This window comes from Dermacentor silvarum, chromosome 3, assembly GCF_013339745.2.
Source record: "Dermacentor silvarum isolate Dsil-2018 chromosome 3, BIME_Dsil_1.4, whole genome shotgun sequence".
In the NCBI taxonomy this organism is placed as follows: domain Eukaryota; kingdom Metazoa; phylum Arthropoda; class Arachnida; order Ixodida; family Ixodidae; genus Dermacentor; species Dermacentor silvarum.
The window spans coordinates 114372800-114394025 of NC_051156.1; the positions used below are offsets into that span (position 1 = coordinate 114372800).

The 21226-nt window shown below is 45.3% G+C and overlaps 2 protein-coding genes across 2 annotated transcripts in view; both read left to right on the plus strand.

The window, feature by feature from the left end:
* The window catches only part of LOC119444689 (techylectin-5A), a 20286-nt gene extending 774 nt beyond the window's left edge, over positions 1–19512 (plus strand). The window contains exons 2-5 of the mRNA XM_037709051.2: positions 1732–1774; positions 10187–10385; positions 12797–12939; positions 19369–19512. Of these exons, the coding sequence (XP_037564979.1) occupies positions 10247–10385; positions 12797–12939; positions 19369–19512 (426 nt within the window). The 5' untranslated portion in view covers positions 1732–1774; positions 10187–10246. The remainder of the gene's footprint in view (positions 1–1731; positions 1775–10186; positions 10386–12796; positions 12940–19368) is intronic.
* LOC119445713 (tigger transposable element-derived protein 4-like) overlaps positions 1–21226 on the plus strand; it is a 342546-nt gene that overhangs the window by 249230 nt on the left and 72090 nt on the right. The window lies entirely within an intron of this gene.

Consider the following 21226-nt stretch of genomic DNA (forward strand, 5'->3'; position numbering starts at 1 on the left):
TGATCCGGCCTCTGTCTTGTGCACGACGGCCATTGGCGGAAGCCAGGCACCAGACTCCACCCCCTTATGCCACTTCTCAGGAGGAACTAACGCATCGACTCTGAGTCGTGACAGTAATCATCATCATCAGCCTATATTTATGTACACTGCAGGACGAAGGCCTCTCCCTGTGATCTCCAATTATCCCTGTCTTGCGCTAGCTCGTGCTAACTTACACCTGCAAATTTCCAAACTTCATCACCCCATCTAGATTTCTGCCGTCCTCGACTGCGCTTCCCTTTTCTTGGTATCCATTCAGTAACTTTAATGGTCCACCGGTTATCCATCCTACGCATTACGTGGCCGGCCCAGTTCCATTTCTCCCGCTTAATGTCCACTAGAATAGCGGCTATTCCCGTTTGTTCTCTGATCGACACCTCTCCCTTCCTGTCTCTTAACGTTAGGCCTAAAATTTCTCGTTCGATCGCTCTTTGTGCGGTCCTTAACATGTTCTCGAGCTTTTTTGTTAACCTCCAAGTTTCTGCCCCATATGTTAGCACCGGCAGAATGCAATGATTCTACGCTTCTCTTTTCAACGACAGTGGTAAGCTCCCAGTGAACATTTGGCAACACTTGCCGTATGCACCCCAACCCAATTTTATTCTTCTGCAAATTTCTTTCTCATGATCAGGCTCCTCTGGGAGTAATTGACCTAGATAAACGTACTCCTTTACAGACTCTAGAGGCTGACTGGCGATCCTGAATTCTTGTTCCCTTGCCAGGCAATTGAACATTGTTTGTCTTGTGCATATTAATCTTCAACCCACTCCTACGCTTTCTCGGTTAGGGGCCTCAATAATTTGTTGTAATTCGTCTCCATTGTTGCTGAATAGGACAATGTCATCTGCAAACCGAAGGTTGCTGAGATATTCGCCGTTGATCCTCACTCCTAAGCCTTCCCAGTCTAAGAGCTTGAATATTTCTTCTAAGCATGCAGTGAATAGCATTGGAGAGATTGTGTCTCCTTGCCTGACCCCTTTCTTGATAGGTAACTTTCTACTTTTCTTGTAGAGAACCAAGGTAGCTGTGGAATCCTTGTAGATGTTTGCTAAGATATTCACGTATGCCTCCTGTACTCCTTGATTACGCAATGCCTCAATGACTTCTGGTATCTCTCCTCAATCAAATGCTTTTTCATAATCTATGAAAGCCATATAGACAGGTTGATTGTACTCCGCAGATTTCTCGATTACCTGATTGATGGCATGGATATGATCCATCGTAGAATATCCCTTCCTGAAGCCAGCCTGTTCTCTTGGTTGGCTGAAGTCAAGTGTTGCCCTGATTCTGTTGGAAATTATTCTGGTGACTATGTTATACAATACTGAAAGCAAGCTACTGGATCTATTATTCTTCAATTTTTCTATAATTCTTCAATTATTCAATATAATTCTTCAGGACAGGGTCACTTATGAACAACCTTCCCGTGCAGCAATCGAGCGTTATACCGCACTTCCGTAAGAACCAGATGCTGAGAATGACATTTTGAATTGACCGAGGAATAATAGCAAACTCCGTCGTAAGCGTGGCATCCCAAGAACCTGCCAGCAATAGACACTCCAAAATGTCACGACGGCTCGCCTCCCACTCCGCAGAACGTCGTGGCTTCGTCCGACCGCAACAGAACTTTGCGCCTTAATATGTTTCGGAAGTAACGCTGATGGCTAAAACTGCTTCCCCATTATCTTCCAGAGCCATTCCAGGCATTACAGCATCAACAATAACGTTCACTTTGGTGTTAAGTATTTCTATTGGTAACAAATATTCAGTGACCTCACCTCCATCACCTCTATCAGGGATCGCGTGCGGCGCTGCGTTGAAGAAGCCGCAATGCCAAACTGCTGTCAGATCCCGGGAGGCGATTGCGAAAGGTTCTCGTCCAATAACTGTCGCTCCAACAAGAAGCGTGCTGAGCCACTTGGTTCCGTATGGCATTTAGAGGGTCGTGTGAAATGTGATGGTAGGCCATATGGCGAGGTCGTCATACGGCGATTGCAAAATGGTAACATATATCATGTGGCAGATTAGTAATAACCCTCCGCGAGATGCCGAAACCTTGGTTCTTCCGCGATAAAGTGAGCTGTGCACTGTGCATTGTGTAGTGAATAGGTTCGTCGCAGGCATCATGACAAGACATCGGATGTCAAGGGGAACGCGCGGCTAGCGCGTTGTTCATAATTCAATGGCGAAAAACGTTTCATTCTTCACTGTGGAGATGCGCTGTACACTGCGGCCGCTGCGCTAACCGTCGGTTGCCACAACAGCTGAAAGCCATTCAGTCATTGTCTCTTGCGACGTCTGCACACAACGGTTATCGGCTCGCGCAACTCAACATTTCTTAACGGCAAGTTCCTCCCGGATAATCTGTCAGATGGTCGAAAGTAGGTCTAAGCAAGAGCTCGTGTCTACACTGGCAACCGTCGACATGTTTGCCAACTAAGCAAAGTTCGGCGTAATACAGCGAAATTTAGTGTTTCGAAAGTTCTGGAATGCCGAATGAAGTCAAGAAACTCTTTTTCCGATTAAAACATTTTGCACGTCTTCAGCCATACCTTTCAGCAAAGTCTGACTCGTCTGCCGCCATTTGCGCATTGACCACCCTTCGCAGCTCCAATACTTCCTCAATGTATGCTGTGCATGTCTCTGTTTGTATCTGGGCCCGTTTGGAGATCATCAGCTTGATACGTCTCTTTTTATTGACTGAGTCCCTGACGCATACCTTCAGCACTTGTACAAAACGTCCGCACGTTGTAAGCGCATCCTTATGGTTCTCGTACCAGACGAATGCAGTATCGGTGAGGGAGAACGCCACGCTGGATAGCTTTGTGGCTCAATCCCACTCGTTATATCTGCTTACCCGTTTCTAGTGGGGGAGTAACTGGTCAGCATCTTCTCCGACATTTTCCGCAAAGGCGCTCGCCTTTCGGTTGTATTGAAGAGGAATGGTAGGCGCTACCCTTATGGGCGCTGCCCTCGGAGTGGCTTCCTCATCTGGCATGTTGTAGACGTCGACGCACTCGCTAACGTAAGATGGTGGAAAGCCAGCAAGTCGGTGGCTTCGAGGAAGCTGTAGCGGCGGTGGATCCATCGTTGTGAGCGCTTAACCAGTATGTCCAGCACTACGTTACGAGTGAAGAGGACGTTTATTTTTGTCGCGAAAGGGAGCTCAAGAGCGGCAAGCGAATCTGTTGATATTGTCATCTTCGCTTTCTTCTCTCCATCCTCATAGCCACCAGTCGTTGTCTTTGCCACGCATTTTTGTTATTGATACTGCAATCCCAGGTAGGGATTTTCGCAGGGTGGGCATACACCATGCGTACAAGCACGGATCAAATATTCACAAAAAGAATCCAGAAAAGAACAAGGCCGCAAATGATTAGTAAACAAACAAAATGCATCAGCATTGGAGACAACAAAGTTCATTGATGGCAGTGCAACATAGGAGTAGACATAGCAGTTCGGTAAGGTTTATGACAAATCTTAATTAATCAAGAACACATCAAATGTTGAGTGAATACATTAATACAAATTGTAAGGGGCATCAAGTTGATAACAATAAGAAATTAGTAACTATATGGGCAGCTGGGAATAAATACAACAGAAAATAAATGTTAATGGACACTGAGGCTTCTGATGAATGACGTCAGGGATTGCTGAAGTACCTGATTGTTAGTAAGCCGATTCCATTACGTTACTGTTCTTAGAAAAAATGAATATTTAAAGCAGATTTTACGCTAACGAAAAGGGGTGACTGTGAGATTATGACGTTGTCTTGTAGTGTACGTAACCTGAAGAGAAGGATATTAGTGGGTCATTAATAATCCTACAATGACGTTTGATTAATTGGTATAAGAACTTAAGTCGGCAAACGCGATTTCTTTCGGATATAGAGGTCAAACCAGCGCTGTTTGAAAGATCAGGTACTGATGTGCGTCCATAGCTATTCTAAACAAACCGAACTGCTACCTTTTGTACTTTTTCACTTTTATTAATGTTCGTTTTTGTAAATGAATTCAAAATTATTGCCGCATGATCTAATATTGGAAGGAAAACCGATTGGTAAGCTAGTAGCCGTACTCTAGGTGTGGAGAGTTTTAGTGCTCGCCTAAGAAAAAAAAAGTTTAGGGTTAACATTGCTTATCACCTGATCAATGTGTTTAGTACCGTCGAGGTCGTTAGTAATCCTATAATCCTAGATATTTGTATTGTGCAACTTCGGAGAGGACATTGTTAGCAAAAGAATATTGGAATATGAGGGGATTTTTCTTGCGAGTTAGCCTAATGTGAACGGTTCTTTGAAAATTTATCGGCATCTGCCAGGCATCACACCATTCAGTAATCATTTGGAAGGCCTCGCTCAGTGTTGTTTTATCTGATATAGTTTTAATTTCAGAGTAGAGCACGCAATCATCCGCGTATAATTTACTATGAACTGGAATGTCTTTTACGATGTCGTTTATATAGATGATCATAAGTGGCCCAAGCACCGAACCCTCAGAAATGCCAGAGTCACCAGAAAGAGACTGAGTGGAATGATTGCGGAAAGAGACATATTGTTGACGGATACTCAGTTATGTTGAAATGCAATTAGTAATCCTGTCATTTTTATTGTGATAATAATTTTGATAAGCAGCTTTTAATAAGAAACTTATCAAATGCTTTTGCGAAATCCACAAAAAAGGCATCAGCTTGGTTTCCGTTATTAATAGAGTTAGCAAAGTCATGTACAGTTTGGACTAATTTAGTGCAATAGACTAACCTTTCCGGAATCCGTGCTGAAGATTTGTAATAAAATCATGTTTTTTCAAGAAAACCAGAAATGTGGGTATGTATTATGTGCTTCATAATTTTGTACGTTGTTGATGCTAGTGAAATTGGCCGATAATTATTTATGCACTGTTTCTCATAATTTTTATGAACTGGTTGAACTCCGGCCGTCCTCCAGTCGTTCGGAACCTGTCCTTCATTTAGAGATCTTGAACATACTATTAACAAGTGCTTGACTACCCATTCCGCATACCTCGTTATAGGAATGCATTTGGTATTTTATCGGGTCCGGGGGATTTCTTTGTACCGAGATTCAAAAGCATTTTAATAATACCTTGCTCGCTGATGACAAGCTCAGGCATCGGAGGTAAACATGTCTCGAAAGCAGACGGTCATTAGTGAAAACAGATTTAAAGTATTCATTAAAAGCAGATGATATTTATTTTTCGTCATTGGTTAGAGTGCCGTTGACTTCAAACGCATGATAATCTCTGGATACCAGATAGATTGTGCGCCAGAGTTTATCTGGTGAAGTTGAAATGAAGTTAGGCAACAAGTTGCCAAAATAATTTCGTTTATGCAGTGCTATTTGGCTGTTGAATTGAACGGTAAGAACGGAAATTTATCTTGTAGACACCTTGGATGGTTAACTGCTTGCTTTTTCTTTTTGCTTGGCACAAAGTGGTGAATACACATGAATACGAGATCCTTGAAAGAAATCCACAAACCGTCTACATTTCCTGATGACTTCGAAAAACCATCAAAATGAAAGGATAAGACATCAATTATCGATGTGTCATCTGCACGTGAGAAGTTAGGAAAACAGGAGCTTTTTTCGATTTCTGTCGATAACAGTATCATATAAGGTAAGAAGTGCGGCCTGGTGATCGGAGATTCCCGCGACAATTTCGTATTTTGATTTAGTACTAACAGATCCACTAACGAAGAAAAGGTCATGTATAGATTTAGAACTGTTGCGTGTCCTAGTGTACTCGCCAACAACTTGAGATAAACCAAAAGCAAATGCTATGTCCAACATAACATCACCTGTTTTGCCGTTATGGTTTCGAGGGACATTGTGGACTAGTCAATATTAGGCAGGTTGAAATCGCCAGCAAGGATTATCCGATCACCAGGTTTTATATACGTGTTCATGTAAATTTTTAAATCACCGAAAACTGACAGGGAAGAGGAAGGGGGCCTGTGCATCACGCCTATGATGTACCTGATTCGACCACAATAAGCTTTACTAAAATGCACTCGACATTTGACACATCAGGCATCCTGAAAACTCGTAACGATCTATTGTAGATTATACAGACGCCACCACCTCTACCTATGCGGTCTTTCCGAGGTGCGTTGTATACCCTGCAGGCACGAATTCACTGTAAAAAATTTCATCGTGTAACCAAGTTTCTGTCAGCACAGGAATGTGAGAATTGATAGAAAGAAGTCCCTCAAACTCGGTTGCCTTATTGATTACATTTCTGCAGTTAACGTTCAGGAATATCAAGGACATAATATTATGTTGTTTATGTCACTTATGTTTCCTTTTGGTCAATCTTATACGCTCTCTTTTCTGTGTACTCCAGGCTTACAGAACACCATCTATGCTTATTTTATCGAAGACCAGCTTCACTTTAGCGCCATTTGCTTTTTCTTCCGCCGCACAGTCCCACAAGAGTTTACGCACCTCACGAACGCGGTTTGGAATGTTTTGGGTAAAGACAACGACGATCAATTATATTTACGGCCAAGCCTATGAAGTCTTTCAATACATGTAGGCGTTATACCTATCTCATGAGCTCGTCCTTTATCTTTCTATCAAGTTTTTCATTGACTGCAACTATATCAAGAGAAAGAGGAAACTGATAAGGTGAAGACAGGGAGGCTGACCAGGTTGAGCCCGGTTGATTACCCTGCACTACGGAAAGGGGAAAGTGGACTGAACGATGAAAAGAAGGAGATTTCAGAGTACACAAGTACACACCCGGAATGAAGCGTTCATCGTTCAGTCCTTCACAAGTGGACTTATAGGCTAGTGCGTTCCTAGAAACACAGAAACGTATTTGTGGCTTTGCACATCACAGACGCACTAAGCAATGGTGCTAACAAGCGCACATCTTTTCAGATTTTCCTTCAGGCTGTCCGAAGGGCCAACGCTTCATTTTTTTATCATGGGCAGGCACCCAACAGGTACTTTAGAGTTTCTGCTATGCCCATAAGAGGATAATTTTGCTGTTTCAGGTGCTTGTCCTCCTGACCCTTTTCACAACAGGAAACATTTTAAGCCAGACCAGGAGGACAGGTATTAGAAATAAAGCCAGTGGTATTACTGCAACAATATTTTTGTGATCCTTTTGCCAGACAGTTTCTTGGTATTTACGGAGAAGAGACAGTTTCTTGGCATTTACGTGATTTCTCGGCTACACCGCTCAGTCAAAGGGGCCGGCGATGCCTAGCGCAGGTAGTACAAGGAACTGTTTTGAACAATAGCAATGTCAGCTGGGCATGTATACAATAAGCATGAATCTCACCTCGCTGGCGCACAAAACTTTATTATCTGGAGCATAAGAGGTCATGCGCAGCCACCTTTAGGCAAGGATGCGAGGATAGAGAGGTATCGGGTGCCAGGGTGCGTGCACTCCAATAAAGGATATTTTGCTTGCGCCACCACAACAGCGATGCTGTGTCAGTGTGGTGGCGTGCAAGCCATTAGAGCATTGTGGCAAAAAAATGGCCTGTTACTATTTCGAACACCAATACCATGAGAATTTTCGACATTACAAAGTTTTAAGCCAATTAATATAGGTCACATCTTGAGCACGTTGTTATGCAGCTAATCACAGAGAAGTGTTTACTCGTGCTTTAAACTGGTGAATTCTCGTGAAAGCTCTTGGTTTTAACCATGAGACGTACCAGACAATGAAGCCAGATGAAGCATAGGAAAGGTAATTGTTATTTGCTTATGCAGTAATATAACATGACAATCACCTCCCACTATGCGTTCTATAGCAGTCATTGCTACTTCGTATGGTTGTGGCCAATGAGCACTCCAGCCCGTCGTGCCTGCTTATTCTTCTCGTGCTCTTCTTTTAGGGGCGAAGCTCCTTAGGGTGTGGGTCGTTCCCTGCTCTGTAGTAGTAGTAGTATCTAGCCACCTCTAGTTTATGAATTGCTCAATAGATGGCGTTGTGTGTCCGTAGCCACCTGTATTTTATGAAGTGTTCACTAGATGGCGTTCCGGTTCCGCTTCCACTTCCGGTTCCACTTCCGGTTCAAGCCATAAAATTAGAACTGTCGAAGTGGGTGGAGGAAAACGGTGTATTGGGGGAACTACAGAATGGGTTCAGGCCAGGCAGACGCTTAGAAGACAATATGTTTGTACTAACTCAGTGCATAGAGATTTCAGTAGCTCAGAAAAGACCTTTATGGATAGCATTTCTAGATATTAAAGGAGCTTATGACAACGTAGACAGGGAATTGTTGTGGGATATTCTTCAATACGAAGGCATAGATGACGATTTCGTGGAGCTGCTGAGGGAGATATATCGAGACAACCAAGTACAAGTGGCATGGGAAGGCCGAAAAGGAAATGAAATGGTGGGAATTCACCAAGGATTGAAGCAAGGATGCCCTCTGTCACCATTGTTGTTCACGATTTACGTCAAGGGCATAGAAAGACGACTGGAAAACAGCGAATTAGGTTTTGATTTATCCTACATGCGTAATGGACAAATGGTGCAACAGAAGATCCCTGGACTGATGTACGCAGACGACATTGTGCTACTAGCGGACAATAAAAAGATTTACAGATACTTGCGAATATCTGTGGGAACGCAGCGACAAATCTAGGCCTTAAGTTTAGCACAGAGAAATCAGGGATTATGATCTTTAATGAGCACACGAGTAACTTCGTGGTGTCAATTCAACAGCAAGTAATACCCATAGTGAAGCAATATAAGTACCTCGGCGTACACATAAACGAAGGAAAGAATTACTCAAGCAACCACCAAGATAATCTGAAAATAAAGGGTAAGCGGAATGCAGCATTAATGAAACACAGAGCACTGTGGGGCCACAATAAGTATGAGGTGGTGCGTGGAATCTGGAAAGGAGTAATGGTGCCAGCGCTAACATTCGCAAATGCCATTATATGCTTAAAATCGGATATATTGGCGGGTTTGGAAGTTAACCAAAGATCAGTAGGCCGGTTGGCTTTGGGAGCACACGGTAATACGACAAATGAGGCAGTGCATGGAGACATGGGTTGGGCCTCTTTTGAAGTCAGAGAAGCACAAAGCAAAATTAGTTTTGAAGAAAGGCTCAGGAACATGGATGAAAATAAATGGGCGGCTAAAGTGCACAAGTATCTCTACATGGAAAGCGTGGACACAGAATGGAGGAAGAGGTCAAGGAAGTTGGCAACCAAGTACAGGATAATCGAAACTGTAAATAGACAACCAGGGGTCATCAGAAAGAAAGTGAGAGAAATAGAGACCGTGAATTGGATGCAAAGAATGGAAACGAAAAGGACAATGGAGATTTACAAGAATGAGAAGAAAGAAATTAGAAGGGAAAATCTGTACGATAACACAAAGGGCAGTGCCTTGCTATTTGAGGCTCGAGCCGGTTGCCTAAGGACGAAAACATATCGGAACAAATATTCGGAATTAGATGAGACATGTGTATGCTGCAGTAAAGATCCAGAGACCACTCAGCACATCCTAATGGAATGCGACGGGATCCACCCAGCGAGAACCGTAGGTAACGTGCAACTCCCAGAAGCGCTTGGGTTTAAAGTGGAAGGAAACATAAACAGATCAGCCGTAGAGATCAGCAAGAGACGATTAGAGTACTGGTGGAAAAAAAGTAGGGAAAAGATGGATGCGACCTGATCTCTTAAAATCATAGGCAGCGGTACAATGTATTTTATGAAGTGTTCACTAGATGGCGTTCCGGTTCCGCTTCCACTTCCGGTTCCACTTCCGGTTCGGGTTCCACTTAGCGCGCGGGCGGCGCGAACGCGGGCAAAACGCCGACGGCGTCGACAACAGTTATGCGCGTTGCTGGTGCTGCTGCATGTCCAAGTTTATACAGCTGATAAAACTACCTTGAGTCGACCCCATGGCTGCTTCGCATACTACTCTGGGTTCTCCTACGGGAAGATGGTTGTAATTTTCTCTCTCGTTCCCGACGCGCGCTCTCTTTAGCTCTCGTCCGTAGCTGTGGTTTACCCGAATGATCCCCCGGTGCTTCACCCACTCATCATCATTCACTTCGTGGATATGCTGTGTTTTTTTTAAAAAGAAGCTAACAGGTGACCTGGCTCCACTGAAGTTGCTCACCGAATTGATCACGTAATTTTACTTCGTTTCAGGAACCAACGCTTCCGCACGGTTAAGCAGTGCCTTGGACCCTGTCCTGCACTGGTCACGAAATGGCAGGCTACATCACTTTCATCTGTGCCGCTGCCGCTGCAGTCGCAACAGTGCAGTCGGCAGCAGTCGTGAGACCCTCCATTCAACAGGCCAAGGAACGTGTGCGGGAACTCGCACAGTTACTCGGTGACATAAAATGTACGTTGTTCCATTTGGCACGGGGAAATACAGAGAGGCACTTCGATCCCGTATTTACATCAACGCTCGAGGGCTGCCATTTTACAAGAAGAAAAGGCCAATGTGCTTGCTCGTGAAACCCTGTGAGCAATATCAAAGATGTGATTACGTTTGAGAAATAACACTGTAATTTGCATCAAATATATTGTGACGGGTTGTCAAATAGATAAAAACGGGACAGGATTTATAAACAGGGACTGTTGACAAAGATGGCCAAGATAGCTGAACACGCGCAGCGTCCCCCGGCAATCGTCGTCTTCTTCCTTAATGCAAGGAGGCGTCCCGTAACAACTAAACGCCCCGGCGGGCTGAGCGCCGTCTCGGCGCAGACTAATTACACGAGAAGGCGACGGAAAAGTACGGCTTCAGTCGAGATACGTGCATGACGTCACGAGATAGCAGGGTAGATGGTGAAGAACTGTTCAGTGGTGTGATCTCATAGTTCACGTCACTAACTTGCTGTAAAACTTTGTAAGGTACGGTGTACCGCGATAAAAGCTTTTCGTAGAGACCGACGCGACGAGAAGGAGTCCAGAGAAGCACAAGAGATCCCGGAGAAAAGCAGAGGTGCCGGTGGCTGTGGTCATAACGGTCCTTTTGGCATAATTTCGAGTCGGATAGTCGCTCATGAGCGATCTCACGTGCCAGATGGGCTCGCGCGGCAGCATCGCGGGCATACTCCGTGGTATGTTGTACAACCGCAGGTAGTAGCGTGTCAAAAGGCACTGCAAGGGGGTGAGAATAAAGGAGGTAAAATGGTGAAAAACCGGCGGTGTCGTGACGGGAGGAGTTGTACGCGAACGTGACGTATGGCAAAGCGCTGTCCCAGTCCCGATGATCGTCAGACACGTACATCGACAGCATATCGGTTAAGGTGAGGCTCAGCCTTTCGGTGACCCCGTTGGTCTGCGGGTGGTACGCAGTAGTGAGCTTGTGCTCCACAGAACAGGAACGAAGGAGGTCATCGACATCTTTCGACAAGAAGTTGCGGCCTCGGACTGTGAGCAGTTGCCGAGGGGCACCAAGACGAAGGATGACGTCATGAAGGAGGAAATCGGCGATGTCAGTGGCGCAACTAGTCGGCAAAGCTCGCGTGATGGCAAAACGCGTAGCGTACTCGGTCGCAACTGCGATCCACTTGTTCACTGAAGCAGACGTAGGAAATGGACCGAGGAGGTCAAGACCGATGCGGTAGAATGGCTCATGGGGTATGTCAATAGGATGCAGAAGGCCTGCAGACAACCCCGAGGGCCGTTTACGTCGCTGACAAAAGTAACACACAGCAACGTAGCGTCGAACAGATCGGTACAGACCAGGCCAGAAAAACCGCGCCGCACGCGATCGTATGTGCGGGATACGCCAAGATGGCCAGTGGTCGGAGCATCGTGGAGTTCTTCGAGAACAGTAGCACGAAGATACTTGGGGAGAACAAGCAGAATCTCTGGGCCGTCGGGAGTGGTACTACGACGGTAAACAATATCGTCGTGAAGCTCAAACAGACCAAGCGATGGGTTGGGCTGACGACAATGGAGGCGGCCAATTATAGATCGTAACGTGCCGTCACTTTGCTGTTCAGCGCGTATGTTGGCAAGATCTGCAATAGCCATGACGAAGTCATCGGTGGTTGAATATTTGCACCAGGCGTAAATGTGGTGAACAAGCTGAAATGATCAGCACGGAAATAAAAAGATCCCATTTCAGAATAAAATCCCTTCATCACGCGTAATTATTGTCTGAAAAATAATTTGGGTTTCAATGGCATATTTATTACGGTTGTGGGGTATACGACTGATGCATATCTTTTTGCAACTGAGAGGCTTGTATGTGCAACTTGATGCAACTGAGAGACTTGTATGTGCAGGATTTTTAAGTTACTGGTAAGTGTACTTCCTCTCAGTTAATATGTATGCAAAGTTTGTATATATGTGTGTATATATATATATGAGTGTATGTGTATATACGGGTATATGAATGCATGTGTATATGTGTATATATGTATATACATGCGTGCTCAGCGGCGTCTACTTGTTTCATTTTTTCACCATTAGAACTACATTAGCTACCTAATTAGTTTTGGACACCAGTGACTCTATGCACACGCGTAGGTATGTCCATGTATATGCGCTTATGTGGGTACATGTATGTGTATGTATATATAATGCACATGTGTATACATGTATGAATTGTTGCCGAATACTCTGAAAGGGGGCTGCGGGCCTCGTCAAGCTGCCTCTACTGGAGCAGCTTTTACTTGCAGCCTCCTCCACCAAGTTGATGGAAATAAAATTATTATTATTATTATTATTATTATTATTATTATTATTATTATTATTATTATTATTATTATTATTATTATTATTATTGTGTTATAGCCTCGATTGTGCCTCGCCACTGCACCGACCTCTTGCACGCTGGCCAGCGCTCCAGCGGAGTCTACAGCGTGTTCCACAAGGCTGCTGGCCCTCTGGGTCAGAGTGTCTACTGTGATATGGAGACGGATGGCGGAGGCTGGACGGTAAGGACAATGGCCGATCAGCTGAGTCAACACTGTAATATTAGTGGCGGGCATTATTCATGTTTATGACGTGTAAGGTATACCAATAACAAAAAATGTCACAAATATACGAAAATGCTTATATTTGTTCTATTAGTTTCGCGTGTGCCTGTCTCGCTTATCCTGTTCGTCTAAACCGGGGCGTCTTTCTCCTGAGCCACGGCACCAAGCGTGTTCAGGTGAGCGCGTAATATTTTCTTTCACTTATAGTGAAAAAATGAAGACAATGACATCCTGGGCTCAGCGATCATCATCACGAGCAGAAGGCACGAGATCGGCGTTCGAACACCACCATCTTGTTCTCGCTGCGTACTTTTCCGAGCTACCGCCTGTTTGTTGAACTCGCCCAATAAACCTCTTTACATTTGGTGAATCGTGCTGGGTACGCACATCGCCGGCACCCTGCAACTCCGATCCCGCACGTTGCACTCGACCATGCAAGCTGACGCTGCTCAACCGACGCCACCTCTCCCGGGCACCGTTTGCCCCGGACCGGTTCGCCAGTGGGGCCCCCCAGTATTTTCGGGTGGGGAAGACCACGACGGCGAGGACTGGCTGTCGTATTACGAAAAAGTTAGTGGACCCATCAAGCGGGATGACGCTGCTAAGTTGAGTACCGTGAACTTTTACCTGGCTGGCAGTGGCGAAGCTGTGGTATATGAACCACGAATATGAATTTGAGAACTGGTCCGCTTTCAAGAAGGCAATATCTGCCGTTGCCGGTCGCCCTGCCGTACGAAAGTTACGCGCCAAACAACGGCTGCGCACACGGGCACAGGAACCAAATGAAACTTTTACCGCCTATATAGGACACAATCGATCTCTGCAGGCGCGTCGATGCGTCAATGAGCGGAAGAGCCAAAATACAGCATAATATGAAAGGTGTCGACGACGATGTCTTTCAGATGCTTCTTCCGAAGTCTTCTGACACTGTGTCTGAAGTGGTAACCCTGTGCCACAGCTATGACGAATTGAGAAGGCAGCGGGCTCTCACCCGACGTTCATCTCAGACCAACCAAGCACTCGCTGCACTGGACGTCATGCCTGACCACTCATACCTTCTCGCAGAAATGAAAGACTTTGTGGGTGAGGAGGTGGCCCGTAAGTTGTATCTCCTGCCGCTTGCTCTGCGTCAGGAGCTCCCACAGCAGCTGCAACTGCAGCAACCAATCCCGTTGGCTTCCGTGCTCCAACACGTCATTCAAGAACAGATTTCCGAGGCCATGCCGGTGCCCATTCAGTAGCACACTGTTGCCGCGCCTCTTAGTTACGCTGAGGGAGTAAAGCGGCAGCAGCTGCAACAGCCCTCGACGTTCCATGGTGTGTCGCATGCCGCAGCCTCGACTCAGCCGTCCGTAACAGGGGCTGCTCCGATCACTGCAAATCCCTGGCGAACGCGCGACAACCGGCCGGTCTGTCTTGCACGCGGTGGCCCTGGTCATATCGCCTGACGCTGCCGTCGTCACGCGCCAGGATACTCAGACGCCCGTTCACCGAATTGCATTAAACGTCCCCGCATTCGTTATGAAAGTCCAGATCCCCAAAGAAGCACGTCTTCACGTGACAATCCACAACCCACGTCTCGTCGCTCACCTTCACTTCGTCGCCGCTCCTTGTCGCCCATGCGTCGACCAGCCCCTGAAAATGAGGGAAACTAGCCACCGCAATTCATGAGGCAAGAACTGCACTGTCGAAAGGCTCAGATCCTCGAACTTTGCCGTCGAATATAGTCGAAGTTTTTGTAGAAGGCACCCATGCATATTCTCTTCTCGATACCAGTGCTGCCGTTTCTGTGACAGATGGCAAACATTGCCGCAAGCTTCGAAAAGGGACCACGATTTTTGAGATGATGCCCTTACGTACAGAGTATGGAGACCCTGTTCGGCCTATTGCCGCCTGCACAGCCCGACTTATCATCGCTAAAGAGCACTACATTGTTTCTTTTATCGTCCTTTCATCGTGTTCGCACGTAATACTGGGCTGGGACTTTATATCGCCAAATCACGGCGTTATCGATTGTGCCAGATCTGAACTTGAGCTTTTCCCGTTGTGTGACCAGCCCTACAACAACTCTCATCAAGCCACACATACATTAGTCGTAACAGAAGACTGAAATTCCGCCGACAGCAGCTGCTTTGCTCCCCGTGTTTTGCAACAGCATATGTGTTGAAGCTGCATTCTTTGAACTATCAAGCCTCCTGCTAAGTCGGAGCCACATCTTCTGCCTTATTCGATCCCTCTCTATTTTGAATGGAACAAGCACTCCCTGCCTCCCAAATCCTCTTCCGTATCCCATCAAACTGCTTAAAGGTTAATCGCTTAGATGCGCGCCACCTATTGATATCGGCCAAATTTTTTCCATGCAGCAAGATTCATCACGACGCGACCGAGACGCCACCAGTGCTATTAACCCTTCTGATGTACCAGCTGACGACCTTTTCAATTCGTCGATCGCAGACGGACTGTCGCCATTCTCTTCCCCAGCTGCTCTACCAGCTCCGCGACTTTTTCGATGTTGCCCAACGTGCCCTTGGCCGAACTTCTACCATTGTTCACAACATGGACACTGGCTCCGACTCGCCACTGCGACAACGCCCATACCGTGTCTCCACCGCGTAAGGTCAAGCTATTACCGACCAGGTTGACGATATGCTTAAACGCGACGTTATTCGCTCTTCACAAAGTCCATGGGCATCCACTGTGGTTCTCGTATTGCTCCTTATTTATTGTTCTAATACCCTTCCAGAACGCAGGGTAGTAAACCAAAAGTTGATCCCGTTTACTTTGGCGTCTTTCCTTCCCTTCTTTTCTCTCTTTCTTAGCCAAATTATTTGTTGCTTTATTTAGTGTTATATTTCATGCATTTAAGGATATCGCAGGCACAGATTACAGGATGCATCTAAAAAGCTCTGCTGTGAAGCCGTTGGTCATAACACTTGCGCCGATACGGGTCGTAGTCATCAGCTGCTGTGTTTGTACGTCTCCAACTCAGAACACAACAGTGATGCTGACGAGTAGCGAGGGATGAAGATAAAAGGCCGCATGAAAGAGGGCACGCCGTGATATGTACTTCAGCCCGTAGCCACTACACATTCGTAGTAGTGGGGACAATATTGACGACACCAATTACTCAACGTCAGTATGACAGTGTCGGAGCAATTTGTTTGTCATTGTTTTGTCATTGTAGAGCGGTACACACCCCGTATAACAAACTTAGTTAACCCAATTAACGTCAAGGAGGCTCATTGAAAAGCGGCCAAAATTCTACTCAATCAGGCTCAAACGAACTCAGACTCATGGTTAGTTCGAAGTCTTAGTGAGCCGACGTTTCAGTGAGTTCACCGTGCTATGTATACATTACATTATGTGACCTGTGTGGTGAATAAGCAAACATTGCCTATGAGTACGTGTTGCATCGGGTGAAATAAGGACAACTGTAAACACTGTAGTTAGTTTTCTAAAGTTTAACTGACCGTTGCGTGAAAGCTTCTCCTCATGTCGATTCATGCAAGTGCATTGGATCTGCATCATATTTTTTGCCAATCCTCCTGGCTGTCCTGGCCATTACTGGGCGGCCACATTTTGTACAGTTCAACACAAAGTTGAATAAATGACTGTAGTGCAATAGATTAAAAAAAGATGCTTGCATCACTGCACGTATAACAATCACAACATGATACAAACACATGCACATGAGATGCACACAAATGATAAATACATAAACAGATGGAATCAGCTAGCCACCACCTATTGAAAAAAAAGAAAAAGCACTGGACTACGTATAACCATTCCCCTTGCCAGGTACATGGGCTATAGGGGAAACACACGTGCAACCTAGCAGTTACCTCGAGGTAGCAGCTATGGACGCTTTTGCATTCGCACCTGGCCACTCAACCACTCAAGTGTGTTCAGTGTGCACTTGTACTTAGGCACACCTTTATTGTGTATATCTCAAAAATTTAATGTAGCTCCTCAAAATTTTGAGAATGTTTGGATTCTGAGGCTTGCAAAGGTAACTATTTTTATTCCATTTTTGTTCAAGGTGAAGGCTCATACAAAAGATTAGAGATATTGTCAGTGCCCCTCACTTTCTCTCAGAACTTAAGTAGTCTGTTATTGAGATTCTAGCAGCTTTTCAACAGCAAGAAAGGGAATCAGCTTCCCCTGTGTTCAGCATTGGGTTAATGCAGGCAATTCAGGGAGGCATAAAGTTTTGCTAATACAATCTGTGCGGGAATACCAGATTAGATTTTACCTTGACACTTTTCTTGCACTTTCTTATTTTGGTCAAATTATTTAGTTTGAAATGGATCCAGTTAGCATGCTCTAACATTGGTCTAATATAGGTTAAGTACATGACAAGCTTAACAGACTGGGATGCTGGATTTCATTTCCAGGAAACGAACCATAGCGCCTGCTCCAGTTGCGTATGTATTGGTTATCTGGGGTTTTCAACCTCTTTTAAGATAATGTGCTCAAGCAGGCAGAAGCATATGTATGCTATTAGCGGATAGTTTCGATAGCTTTTTACTTTACACTTGCCACTATGAATACAAAATTTTAGCGTTCGATTTTGTTATTAAACAAACAACCGTACTCCTATTAAGGTATTTTAATGTTAGCCGTGGGCCTACGCGGCTCCGCTACGTACTGCAGCATATTAACTTAAGCTTCTTGATACAGATTCACAGCACCCTAACAGCGCAAGAAACAGGACGAGAAAATAAACGACGCCCATGTCTTTCAGAATGATACGATACTACGTACACAAGGAACTGCAGCTCCTAAAAAATGTGGTGTCGGCTTTTTCGACTTTCGAAATATTCAGAGAGCACCTGTATGAATCATTAGAGCACACGCGCCGAGACGGAGGAACCACGCTGGCGCTAAGATAAACGTTCACAACACAAATTCCATTGGACGTTCAGTAATTACACACAGATCATTTGCGGCTTCCTTCAGGGGCAGAGGTGAGCTTTTGGGTTGGTTCTTGCTGCTAAGTTTGGTGCAAGAATATTGCTAGGAGCAGGAACCGCTTATGCGCAATCACGAGCAATATACACACATCCTTACTTCAGAAGCTGACGTTGAGCACGAGTAGCGCGAGCGTCTCAGCGTTGACATGACGACTTCTCTGCAACCGAATTCCGAATACTGCATATCCGATGACAACAGCTATAGGGGCTTGTTGATAGGTCCTCTTGTAATTTGTTGTACCACAGGAAGAACCACACGAGCATAAAACACACACGAGACAGCACACACCGCTGAACGACCAGCTGCGAACAGCTGTTTACATCCGCCATTTCTCCTCGTATTGAACTTCATAAACCGCTGTTGCGCACTCAAAAAGAAGTTAAACTTTGAAGCGTTTTAAATTACAAAACGCACGTATTTGGTCCTAATAAAGAGAGGTCAATTATATTATAACGCGCACATATTTTCCATTACATTAAAGGAATTATGCGGCGTGCGCGACAAAACCTGGCAGGAAGCAACCCTGGGCGTCGCACCAGTCGCATAGTTGAAATCGCAGTCATGTGAATGAGTCCTCAAAAAATCGCTTTGCGACGCGTGTGACCACACCGATTTTTTTCGCTCCAGTCGCATATGTGAAACGGCCTTAATTTGGAGAACAACAGTGCTGTTGACTACCAGTAAAGGATAAAGAAATGAGGACGCATGAAAGAGGGCACGTCGTGACATGTACATCAGCCCGTAGTTACTCTTTCTGCACAAAACTGACACACTCATATCGACGACACCAATTACTCAGCGTCAGTATGATAGTGTTGGAGGAACTTAAAGACAATTTTTTTGTCGTTGTAGAGCGGTACACACCCCGTAGCACAAACTTGGTTACCCTAGCTAACCTCAAAGAGGTACGTCGAAAAGCGGCACAAACTTAGTGGCACATGCTCAGTAAACTACGTTGGTGTCAGAAAGGTCCATTGAACAGCTGCACAAACCGAATGGCACATACTCAGTGCTCCAAGCCATCGTGGAAGAGGTTCACTGAAGAGCAGTGCATACCGAGAACTACATGCCCAGTGCCACATCATTAGTGTTCAATGTAGGCGTCAAATAGGTTCGTTGTACAGAGCCACATAGGCTGTCAGTTTCGAACTCTGTTTCCTCATCAGAGCAACCCGATGGGCTACCCATTCTACCATGGACTACCCACTTACCCAGGTTGGTGGAGAAACAATTAGGGACATAGATAGGTGGGCATACAGATAAATAGGCAGTCAGTCAGCCCTCGGAAAGTGCATCAAGTATCTTAAAAGTGTTAATAGCATTAATGTACCTTGGTAATATAGTGAGAAAATTATGTAAAAGTGCAGTGATCCAGGTGTATAATTGTATGTTATTCCTATTATTCATCCGCAGGTGATTCAGAGGAGAGGTCAGTTCGGCAACAGCGTGTTTCACTTCTACCGAAACTGGACAGAGTACGCGGATGGCTTCGGAAATGCAAGCGAGGAGTACTGGATCGGTAATATGGCTTTACGCATGTTCCGCAAAATGTGGTGACGAATTGTGGCGCGCTTGACGCTTCAGCGAAAGAATAATATGGAGATTGAGGCATACGACCAAGCTAAGGATAAAGAGAGAGAGAGAAACGTGATGGGAAAGGCAGGGAGGTTAACTCGAGAAGATTCTGGTTCGAAAAGATTCTGGGATTCCGAAGAGCGACAAAGATGAAGAAGGCAAGCCAGTCTGTGAGGGAACACATGGATTGCTTCCTAAGTTTTCCTGTTCAACATTTCTCATTAGTGTTTTCATTTAGGCTCGACTAATAATTTCCTAACTCACCCGACTCTTCGCCAATCACCTCCGCCACTCACCAATCACAGTGGGTATGAGTCATTCGTATAGAAAACTAACCAACCAGTCAACATCAAAAGAAGATGAGAAAGAGAGGAGAGTCAAGGAAACTGAGAATTATCGCAGGTGCACCAAATTTGCATTCTTTCTTTTTTAAAATTTTAGCCTATTTGGCGCACCATGTAACCCCACGCGCAAGCTGCTGCCCATTAGCAGTCTCAAGAAAGGTCCAGATTACGCGTAAGAGAAGACAGAAGGAAGTCATTACCTGAAGATGCTTGCCTCTCAGCATGAACTGACTCTTATTAGAGCGCTCGGACAAACTTTTTGGCATTCAGTGCTACTTAGCAGTCGCAGAAATCTCAATACGTGGGGAGTTTTGTGCAACAGAATGCTTCAGACCCTTCGGGTTATTTCACTGTGGCTTTCCCACTCAGTAGTAAAGTGATGTAGCCACTTTGATGTTGCTGTGGGTGAAAAAATAGCAACCTGGAGGAAGGAAAAAAATTAATGCAGCAATGACGTTGGGCAGCCAGGCTCGGCAAGCCAATATCCCCTGATGCGCGCGCCTCCGTACCTTCGGGGCCTATCCGAGAGTAGGCTCTTGCATAACAGGCCCTCCATGGTTGTTGTAACTGCCAAGGCAGTGTTTGGTTCGTGGTAGCTTTTCATGACGCCTTCACTACGATTGGCTCACGCCACCTGCGCTCTACTCTGGGCTATACTCTCCGCGCGCTCGCGGGCTAGATATTACCACTTACCTACCACGCGGCGAAGGCCTATTTCCCATGCGCCTTTCTTTGAAGTTTTTCATGAGTAAGCTTCAAAATTGTCTGATGACACGCCCTCCTAGTCCTTTTCCTTCCTAACTTTATGCAAGAGCACCGACTGTTGTCTCTTGCGATACTTCAATTATGAACAGAAAAAATTGTAAATTTCCAATTTACTTGCTTCCTGAAAGGTAAGATTTAGCATGCGACTTCGTTTAGAGCACTAACAAGAGGTGCCAACCAACAGATTAACCCAAACAAAATAGGGCTCATTACTGAAGTGAGCAGCATGCGTAATCGTCACGTTTCTACATTGAAGAAGACGCCTGTTGCCATAGTCACAATATGGGGTCCTCATTTTCGTGTAATCCGTTTGCGCGTTTCCTTGTTACCGGTGTAACTGATGATGTGCTGTTTGGAATAACTAGCAAGATTTCTGTAATTACCCGTAGAAATACACCACTATCGTATATACGCCCATATCGAATTTACGGCCTTCGTCACCGATATCAGTGGTGCAATGTCACGTGTGCCACATGTACGTCGCCTACCGTAATTTAGAGTGGGCATACTTCGAAGAGCAATTCTGTGCAATAACACGGCCGTTCTTCGATATTGCATCTGCATCGTGTACTAGCTAGTGTGCATTT